At 35.5% G+C, this 11,132-nt stretch overlaps 1 protein-coding gene across 1 annotated transcript; it reads left to right on the top strand.

The window, feature by feature from the left end:
• Window positions 1-8,726: 8,726 nt before the first annotated feature.
• LOC107774003 (WAT1-related protein At5g07050-like) lies at window positions 8,727-10,917 on the top strand. Its single transcript, XM_075247931.1, has 7 exons — window positions 8,727-9,061; window positions 9,156-9,218; window positions 9,322-9,438; window positions 9,524-9,782; window positions 9,905-10,063; window positions 10,156-10,307; window positions 10,382-10,917. The coding sequence occupies exons 1-7, from the start codon at window positions 8,856-8,858 to the stop codon at window positions 10,659-10,661; spliced, it is 1,236 nt and encodes a 411-aa protein (XP_075104032.1). The 5' UTR covers window positions 8,727-8,855; the 3' UTR covers window positions 10,662-10,917.
• Window positions 10,918-11,132: the final 215 nt, after the last annotated feature.

Raw genomic sequence — 11,132 nt, 5'->3', positions numbered from 1 at the left:
TACTAAGCCTTTACTTGAAGATAGATTTTGCTACCTAAGAGAACTACTTGGCATTATTTCTCTTGATCACAAAAATTTGGACATATGTGTTAATTTTAATTCTTGCGTGTCTAATGTTTTCAGTTTTATTTTCTCTGTAAGTATGCATTAATTAAGCGCCTCCGATTTCCCTCTCTTTTCCCATCAATCGCAGCTTTCAAGAAAGAAAAATCAATTATCATAACCCTTCACTGACACCATTTCCTTTCCTGTACTCAACTGTCAAAACCTTTTCTTTTTAATCCTTCAAACCATCCTCTCTTGTCTTCATTGTTCTTATCGCTCAGAAACCCCTCTTCAAAATCATCCAATGGCTAAACACTCCAAAATTCCATCTGCCTCCACAAGAAAAAGTACTCGTTCTAAGGGAAAACCCTCTTCTCAGCCTCTAGAACAAGTAGACCTAGGGTCTGACCACTAAGAAGGGTTTGCCTCTCCTCAGACAGAACCATCTGACCACTCCCACTAAATAGGAGAAAAGGCTCTTGGCAAAAGGCCTATGCAAGACCCCTTGAATCTTTTACCCCCAAGAAATCCAAAATATACCTCTCGAGTTCTCTAGAGTTTGACCTCAATTTCTGGGATACCCCAAATAGGAATTTCTTTGTTGCTCTCAAAGATAAGCCCATTGCTCACGACAGAGTAATCGATCTTGATGACATGGAGGCTCTCAATTTTAAGGTAAAAGATTTATTTATTTTTCAAGGATGGTCAAAGGCTCTCAATTATAAGGTAAAAGATTTGTTTATTTTTCAAGGATGGTCAAAATTCCTCTCTGTCCCCCCCCCCCCCCAAAGTTTACGAACCTTTAGTGATGATGTTCTATGCCAATCTTCATTCTAGCAAGCCCGATAAATTAGAATCCCTAGTTCTAGGAAAACGCATTGTCCTTGATTGTGCTCTGGCTTTCCCATACTTTTAAAAAATACATGTCCTGGTGACTTTGAAATCTCTTTTGATCAAGCAAATTTGTATAGCTGAATGTCCATCTGATTTTATTCCTAACCAGTTAGGTCCCAATGATGTTAGTTTCGAAACCTCAGTTCTGGCCCACATTGCTGCAACTACCCTTCTTCCTTGCACTGGCTCATTCTCCACATTCTCTCAATGAGACACCTTTCTTGTCTACTGTCTTGTACCAAACTTAAGGTTAAACTGTCCTCATGGGTCATAAACTTCATGATTGAAAGTATTAATGACCCCACCAGTCTACCCTATGGTATGGCTATCACCCACATCTTAGAATCACACAACATCTCTATCTTAGAATACTCATTTGTTTCTGTTTCAAAGTCCTACAACTCCAGAGCTTCTGTCGGTATGAGGTATGTGTGTGTTAAGGATCCTGGGTAAAGTCCAGAATGTTCAGCCTGATTCTAAGATCAAAGCCTCTGCTTCCCATCATAGTGTAAGTGATCATGATCTTGTAGAAAACTTGACTGCTATTGACAACACGCTGACCATCATCAAGGACCTTTTTGCTACAACTCAATCAACGGTCGGGGACATCCATGCCATCTCCAAAGAGATTGGGTCTGATGTTTCAAAGATAAGGGTCAAAAATCTCAAACTTGCAGAAAATGCAGTCAAAGCCTTCAAGGAAGTACATGATAGCATTGATGGGGTGACAGTTTCAGCTAATGCCAGCTTTGAACGTCTAAAAGAGGTGATTTACAACACTTTTGCTTATTTCTTGCGTCGTTAGTTGTGGATGTTTCAGAAAATCTTTTGCCATTTTGCTGTTTTGGACTGGATAACCAGTCGCTAGATATTTTCTTTATTTTTGCTAAACTCTGCATGCCTATAATGTGCAAATATTTTCCAATGATGTGCATGTCTCTGCTTAATTTCAATTGTATATATTGCGGGACAAATAGCAACACTTGTTGATGGGGAATCGACTGAAGCATATATAACATCTGTTGAGGGGGAGTCGACTAAAGTATATGCAGCACTTGTTGAGGGGGAGTCGACTACAGCAGAACAAGCCGACATGGAAGTAAACTGTTGTTTATATATATTATTTTTGTCATCATCAAAAAGGGAGATATTGTTAAATATGAGTTTCAATGATGAAAAAAAAATATATCACGTTTGGTTCAAGATCACAAGGGATAAAACAAAGAAATCAAGATTCCCTATCACTCAAGCATGGACTAAGGAAACAATATATTAAGGGAAGCAAAGGAAAGGAAAAATATCAATGATTATCTATGAAAAAGGAAGAAACTATGAAAATCCGAAAGAAGAATCAACCAATGATTTGAAAAAGGAAGAAGCAACGGAAATCTAGAAGAAGAATCAATCAATGATTTGATAGATGATTGACGGAAGCTAGTATAGGAAGGTCCCAAAATCAAAGGAAAACAAGAGTGTGAAGCTCTACACTAGAGATAGTTAAAGCCCGAAATCAGAGGATCCATCATCAATCACTCAAGTAACGGAAAGATCTGTCCAAAGGAAGAAAAGCTTGTCAAAGACACAAGTCAAGGAAGATCAACGGAATCCTAACCCTATTCTTGGAAAGAATCAATTTGCGATTCCGTTCAAGGATCAATTCCATTGGGTTTGTAATCTCTCAAGACTCGAGTCAATCAAGAGTCAAGAAAGCCTCACGAAGTATATATACATTTTTTCCAGGATTGAAGCAGATATACTTTGAACGAACCATTATCACTATTTTTGTTCTACTCCAAACAAGCATTGTATTGTTTTAGATTTGTTATGTAATTAGTGAGAGAAGAAAAAGAGATAAATACTGATGAGGCATTATATCAAGAAGGGAAAAGTGACATAGAGACTAAGCTACTGGTGTAAAGTTACATCAACCATCTTATACTCGAAAAACTTCAATACCGAAAGAGATCACCCTTGCAACTCAAGGGGACTGAACGTAAGATTCACATTGAATCCGAACCAGTATAAAAATCCCGGTGTCTTTATTTTCTGCACTTTATTTCTGCATTATTATTATTATTATTATTATTATTATTATTATTATTATTATTATTATTATTATTATTATTATTATTATTATTATTATTATTATTATTATTATTATTATTATTATTATTATTATTATTATTATTATTATTCTGTTCTTATCTCTAGTCGACTAATTGGCAAACTAGTCAACTACTTAGAGTACTAAAAATAGAAATTGACAATTCACCCCCTCTTGTACTTTCAGCGCCTACGCGCCAAGATGACCATCAAATGAACATGTCAGATCATGTACATTTAGTGCATAAGTGCAACATGAGTACGTAAATCAACGCATACCCAGCAAGTATCTAGCCTAACTCAGAGAAGTAGTGACGAGAGGTCGACATTGACACTTACTAGTAGTCTAATAACTAAAATGCAGGAATCATAAATAGGCAAGAAATACAACATGATCAATAGAATAAGCAACACCAGGTAACGAAATTTGTTAACAAAAATTATTAGTTAAAATGTCCCCAAGGGCCACATACTATCTCAACAAATAGGAACCATCAATTAGATATACGATCTCAGGTCATAAAGGAAATATTACATAATTCCCAAGTTTAATTAAGAGGGTAAGTGCATGTGTATACAAACTCCAAGCGATTTTGCGCATGAATTATGCCGAGGTCGTTCGACCTGATCCATATAATCGTGTACATACACTACCGAGGTCGTACGACCCGATCCATGGATGCATCTCATATAAATATATATACTGCCGAGGCGTTCGGCCTGATCCACAGGAAAGAACGAAACTTATCGAATTGTGAGTCACGTGCTTACAACATAGGTACATGAACATAAAGTGAACATGACTTTTACCGTTTATCAAATATCTCACCCAACAACTCAAGGCAATAGAGCTCAACCTAATATATTCCCAAATCAATTTCAATTATAAATTCACTTAATTAAACAAGAAAAATGAGTTCAAATAATTCAAATATTATATAATAAAGGCCTAAGTCTATCCGAACATAAACATATTTTTTGCTACATACGAACTCTCGTCACCTCGTGCGTATGTAGCAATCATAACTAGTAGCACATAACAAATACATACCTACGGGGTAGTTTTTCTTTCACAAGGTTAGATAGCAGGCTTACCTCGCTCCGAAATTCTAATAACCGGCTCCAATGCCTCTTTAATTCCTCAATTCAAAGCCAAACGATCCAAAACTAGTCAAACAAAATGCAACCCAATAAAAATATACTTCAACACTCATAATTAATTAATTTATAATAATTCCCAACTCCGCTCGAAAAGTCAACAAATTCAACCGCTGGGCCCACGTGTCCGGATTCCGAAAATTTTTAAAGATAAACTTCACTCATAATGCCACGAACTCAAATATATGATTTATTCCAAATTTCATATCCAATTTCGTGGTCAAAATTCAAAAATAAGATTTCTAGATTTTTCTTCAAAAATCTCACAATTTTCACAAATTTCCATGTTAAATCCTTATTGAATCCATGTAATTAACTTACAATAGGTGAGAATTACTTACCTCGCAATAGATGATAAAATCTACCCTTGAAGCGCTCCAAAAACGTCCAAACCATGTGAGAAGTGGAAAAAATTAGCCAAAACCCGAAATAAATTGAAGTCTATCCAAGCCCTTCCTCTTCACGATAGTGGAAGTACCCTCGCGATCGCGAGGCCTAAAAATCCTTGACCAAAAATCCTTCTATGCGTTCATGTCCCCCACGTCGCATTCGCGATGCCTCCAGGTCCTGATGCTTCGCGTTCGCGATCACTCGGCTGCGTTCGTGAAGGCTTAACACCTCTAGGCCCCCAACTCAACATCCTTCTACGCGTTCCCGACTCCCTATCGCGTTCGCGAAGGGAACCTCATCTTCGTCTCCATGTTCGCGACCCCTGTGTTGCGTTCGCGATGAACAAATTCTCAGCAGCCAAAAATCACTTTTCATGAACGCGTGAGACCTTTCGCGTTCGCAAAGAACAAAACCAGACACTATCACCATCAGTTGCAAAACAAGAAAAGATGATCCGAAACCACTCTGAATCACATCCAAGGCCCCCGGGACCCCGTCCTATCACACCAACAAGTCCCAATACCTTATCCAAACTTATCCAAAGATTCGAAACGCCACAAATAACATCAAACTCATGAATCTACGATCAAAATTCTTCTTTCAACTTTCAAATATTGAAACTTCGACGAACGCGTCCAAATCATACTTAAATATTCCGGAATGATGCCAAACTTTACATACAAGTCACAGATCATGATACGAACCCATTCCAAGGCTCGGAACTCTAAACGGACATCGATAACACCAAAGTCCACTTCAAATCAAACTTAGAAAATTCTAAACCTTTAAAATGTCAACTCTCCACAATAAGTGCTGAAATGCTCCTGGGCCACCCATACCTGACCCGAACATACACTCAAGTCTAAAATCATCATACGAATCTATTGGAACCTTCAAATTCTGATTCCGAGGTAGTTTACTCAAAAGTCAAACCTTGGTAAACTCTTTCAGCTTAAAGCTTCCGAACTTCCCGAAATTCAATTCCGACTACACGTACAAGTCAGAAAATATAAAATAAAGCTACTCAAGGCCTAAAATTGCCGAACGATATGCTAGAGCTCAAAATGACCGATCGGTCATTACATTTTTCATACTTATGATTGTCGCTTTGTGAAACTTTGAGGCCTTTTCTTCTTTATTTCATGAAAGTTCACTGACTGCAAAATCAGATTTGTCTCCTCTTCCGCTGGCCATATCCATTGGAGTTGAAATGCCTGTTTTTTAAGGTCATATCGATCGATTCTAGGCTTTTGAAGGACCGTTAGTGGAATTGTTATCAATACTTATCATCATCATCATCTTGTTCAAAGAAAATCTTACAAATTGACATGATGTTAGTGATGAGAGTTCAAATCAATCCCCTTTCTTTGTGGAATTTTGTGATGATGCAGATGATCTCTTGATTCACGTTTTGTGGGCTAAGGGCATTTCACGCATGCAGAGTTGATGATATGATCTATTTGTGTATAAACAATTCTTACACTCTAACGGATGTAGATAACTTAAACTCATATTTATTTATTTCTCTATTTTTTGTAAAAAGAAAAAATAGAATCTGATTATGTGACTAGTGGATTTCAGCTATTCCATAAAATAAAAGGAATTAGAAAAGTGTAAATCACCATCACAACGTGCTATAGAATAATAAAATTCATTTATCCTTAACTAGATATTTCATATCGAACTCTAAAATAGAGTCATCTTGGATAGAAAGCTCTAAACTCACATAATAGGCTTTTCGCTGAACGAATTTGGATTAGTGAGGCCAGGACAACGGATACTAGCTTGAAGAGAAAAAAATTCAAATTCGAAGGAGTCTAATACATAAGCACAAGGATAGTTAAAGTCAACTCATGAACATAAATCGCAAGTTAGGTGGTTTTGCTTAGAAAATGGGATGATTAACATAATCAAATTATAACTTAGTTTACAAATGTACAGTTGTTTTTTTCTGCAATAACTTCATCAGAAAAGTTGATTTGTATTAATCACGTTATAGTAGTAGAATCTCAAATTAGTGTAAACAAATATAAAAACCAGAAGAAAGAACAAGATGCACAGAAAAGGTGTAACCAACAAATGGATAAAACGAGAATATTAAATATATAGGAACTTAAAGAAAATCTTGAATTTCTAAATGGGGTTACTGTTTGGCGATAAATTGGAAATTTGTGACGCTATCTCAAAAGGAATAAAAATAAGGTAGGGATTCTCTGTATTCGTTGATATTCTAATCCCACTACCTATTTATTGCCATATTCATTTGGTATCGCAACTGCAATCAGTTCTTGTCTGTTGGGTGCAAAGGAATCCCAACCGCAAGGATTGTGGGAAGAGGTCTCGAGTTCGAATTTTAGGAATATAAATAAATAATGATCGGAAATCTTTTTTCTAATGGCCTTACGTAATACAAATTCGGAATGTGAATTAAAAAAAACTCAGTGATAAGTACTTCAGACTTAAGCGACATATATACGGTACAATATCAAGATATGGAATATTTGGCTTTTACTTTTATATTCTCTACATAAGAAATGCTATCCTGCCCAACAAAGAATCAATGTGTATGTTCATGTATGTTCTGACAAGGTGGGTTGCTCTAATAGTAAAGTACCCTTCACTTCCAATCAAGAGATTGTGAGTTCGAGTCACCCCAAGAGCAAGGTGGGGAGTTCTTGGAGGGAAGGATGCCGAGGGTCATTTGGAAACAGCCTCTCTACCCCAGGGTAGGGCTAAGGTCTGCGTATACACTACCCTTCCCAGATCCCACTAGTGGGATTATACTGGATTGTTATTGTTGTTGTTGTTGTATTAAAGTTAACGTCAATTTTAGTACAATCGGACGAACTAGTTATGTGATTTTAAACTACCCTAAGCAAATGAAAATGATTTTCCTAAGCTTGCATCAGCACATTATAATTTGATTCTTTAATTTACTATTTATAGTAACTCTAATATTCGCCCATTTCAACTCCGACGTATGACATTACTTTTCCGACGAATCACCGGCTCCGGGATGCTGCATTTCGGAGTGACGATAGACGAAGTTGGTCCCACATCAAAGGTGGACCCCACCACCAAAACCCCGGTTGGGTGTGGTATCAGCATAGCACTAAACTCGTCTTTCTATCACTAGAATGAAAGATGTAACAATAATGACAACGTTAACAATTATATATTCTCTATTCATTCTAATCTGTTTGGTAGCTTTCGCTTATAATGGTCACTGTGACTAATTTTGTGATTAGGGCGGAGCTAGAGTTTAGGTAATTACAGTTTTGATCGAATCAATTGTTTTGATTCAAATTATGTATATATTATCTTAAAAAATTATTGAGTATGTACAAATTATTAATCCAAAACCTATTACTTAAAATGATTAAAATCTCAAACACATTAGCGTCAAATCCTAACCTCACAGATGTTTCAAGTAAATGGGACTAGAATAAATTAAAATAATTTTAAATTAAAATCTGTATACATAATAAACTACATAAAAGTACTAATATTATACTAAGATGAAGTTTCTCCTATCAAAATGATGCAAGAGAATACATTTTAAAATACATTTTAAGCGTGAGTTGCTCTAGTGGTGAGCACTATCCACTTCCAACCAAGAGGTTGTGAGTTCGAGTCACCCCAAGAGCAAGATGGGAAGTTCTTGGAGGGAGAGAGTCGATGGTCTATTGGAAACAGCCTCTCTATCCCATGATAGGGGCAAGATCTGTGTACACACTATCTTCCTTAAACCCCGCTAATGTGATTATACTTGGTTGTTGTTGTTGTTGTAATTAGTTTAAACTTTGCAAAACCAAAAATGTTTGAGTGTAATGAGATAATGGAGTATGATAACATATTAACTAGATATATATACTTCAATACTTCAAATAAATCCATAAGCGGGCCCTACTTGCAATATTAAAATAAATCAGAATATTCAATTAGATTCAATAGCAATAGATAGTTAGCGCAAATTACACTCACGTGTGAGTGTGAGATTCTCACACGCTTCAAACTCTTACGTAATATATTCTATAAGCTTTTAAATTTATTCCTTCTATTCGGATATAATAGAGACGTCCTTTGTTGCCTTTTCTCATGTTGTCTATAAATATGTTGCATGTCTCACTTCTTTTCCTTAGGAAAAACACAAATCTCCTCTTATTAGAGTTTTTTCCTCGCTTTTCACTTGATCACTTCTTTAATCTCTTCTCTTAAAGACTTTAACATTCAGCTAAAAGAATTACAAAAAAAAAAAAAAAAAAATGGAAGGAAAAGGAGAATGTGGTTGCAGCTTTTTTCAAAGGGCTAAGCCTTATATAGCCATGATTTCCTTGCAATTTGGGTATGCAGGGATGAATATTATTACAAAAGTTTCTCTTAATAGGGGAATGAGTCATTATGTTCTTGTTGTGTATAGACATGCTTTTGCTACTGCAGTTATTGCTCCCTTTGCTCTTATTCTTGAAAGGTAAATTACCCCACAAAAATAAGAAATTTTGAAGCTTTAGTTACAATTCTTGAAAGAGTAGCAAAAACTGATAAGTCTTTAAATTTTTTGACAGAAAAATTAGGCCAAAGATGTCACTCATGATGTTCTTGCAAATATTCGTATTGGGTCTTCTTGGGTGAGTCTCTTTTTCTATATATATCCTATAAGTATAACTTTATACTTTTTCCACAAATTGGAAAAGTGAAAAATTGTACTAATAATCATTTCAATTTAAACAGGCCGGTGATTGATCAAAATTTTTACTATGCTGGACTGAAATTCACATCCCCAACATTTTCATGTGCTATGAGCAACATGCTACCTGCTATGACATTTGTCATGGCAGTGATCTGCAGGTATACATATTTAATACTATATATTATTTTTCTTCTTTCTCTACTTCTTCAAGTTTTGGACTAATTTATAAAGGGTTAATTTTAGGATGGAGAAAGTTGACATAAAGAAAGTTAGATGCCAAGCAAAAGTGTTGGGAACAATAGTGACAGTAGCTGGAGCCATGTTAATGACATTGTACAAAGGCCATGTTGTTAACTTGTTATGGTCAAATCACATCAATTCTACTACTAATTCTAGTATCTCAGAAACTAGTGGAGCTACTAATTCTGATAAAGATTGGTTTAAAGGTTCCATTCTCCTAATTTTTGCAACTTTTGCTTGGGCTTCTTTCTTCATTCTTCAGGTGTGTAATAGTACACTTATACTTCCCTTTTTTTTTTCATTCTCTTTTCAAGAATATCCAAGAAAAAATCTTCTTTTTTGTTTTTGTTTTGTTTCCTAAATGGTGATGTAATATTTGTGCAGAATATCACAATGAGGAAATACACAGCTCCACTTTCTTTAACTGCACTTGTTTGCTTTATGGGAACCTTGCAATCTATAGCAGTCACATTTGTAATGGAGCACAAACCTTCTGTTTGGACTATTGGTTTTGACATGAATCTACTAGCTGCTGCCTATGCTGTAAGTTTAATTTCTTCTTTTCAATTTGGGTTATTGGTTTTGCCAAGATGATATATACGAAAATAATGATTAACAAATTATTTAATTTTCAGGGAATAGTATCATCAAGTATAGCATACTATGTACAAGGTCTTGTAATGGAGAAAAGAGGACCTGTTTTTGTGACTGCTTTTAGTCCTTTAATGATGATTATTGTTGCAATCATGGGCTCTTTTATTCTTGCTGAAAAAATCTATATTGGAGGGTAATTTCAAATCTTTTCTGGTTTTATTTTCATTTAGTAAACTGAATATTAATTATTTTCTCTTTTGGGTTCAGAATTCTTGGTGCAGTGCTCATAGTGGCAGGGCTATACTCAGTTCTGTGGGGAAAATACAAGGAGTATAAGGAGAAGGAAATTGAGGAGTCAATAATTCCTGAAGCAGTGAAGGGAGTAATTAAAGGAAACAATCAAGTGATGATTCTTGCAAATAATGAAGCAATTAATGATATAGAAATGCAAAAAACTGATGCAAACAAAATCCAAACTCCAGTAGTAGCCATCGGTATACCAATGCCACAGCCCCCCATGTTAGCTAGGGAAGAACCAAAAGCTTAATTTTTGGTTGATAAATTAGTAGCAAATTAAAAAAGAGCAGAAGAAAGAGAGGCATTTTTGCCTTTTACATTTAAATTTCTTTTTCCTGTTCTTCTTCTTCTTCTTCCTTTTTTTTTTGGGAGGTACTTTGAGTTTCTTTTTTTTTTTTTTTTTAAATCTTTTAGGTGCCTGGTAAATTGCAATCGCTCTAGCCTCTATGTAACTTTTGGTGTAAGCTAATACTATAAATATTTTTAAAGACCTTTTTCTTGGACAATATTGAAATAGCATGGCAATGTTCCTCTTTTGTACGTACCTCAATGATTATAAAAAAACTTTCATATGTGTTGCCAATTAACTTACTGACGTCCGATTCATATTCCACTCAGTTAGTGACTCCCTATGATTTTATTTCTAGGACTAGGACGATCATCTTATACTATAAGAATTTCTTCTTTTAGCAAGACCTTAACATGATTGCCTAGGCATTTC

Source organism: Nicotiana tabacum, chromosome 24, assembly GCF_000715075.1.
Source record: "Nicotiana tabacum cultivar K326 chromosome 24, ASM71507v2, whole genome shotgun sequence".
NCBI classification, from domain to species: domain Eukaryota; kingdom Viridiplantae; phylum Streptophyta; class Magnoliopsida; order Solanales; family Solanaceae; genus Nicotiana; species Nicotiana tabacum.
Note: the sequence above shows the minus strand (reverse complement) of the source record. Positions and strands in the feature narration are given on the sequence as shown.

Bases quoted from the DNA above. Each gene is read 5' to 3' on its own strand.
- LOC107774003 (XM_075247931.1), top strand. From the start codon at position 8,856: ATGGAAGGAAAAGGAGAATGTGGTTGCAGCTTTTTTCAAAGGGCTAAG. The intron at 9,219-9,321 runs GTGAGTCTCTTT...CAATTTAAACAG, and splicing joins TTCGTATTGGGTCTTCTTGG to GCCGGTGATTGATCAAAATT. The intron at 10,064-10,155 runs GTAAGTTTAATT...TTTAATTTTCAG, and splicing joins TACTAGCTGCTGCCTATGCT to GGAATAGTATCATCAAGTAT.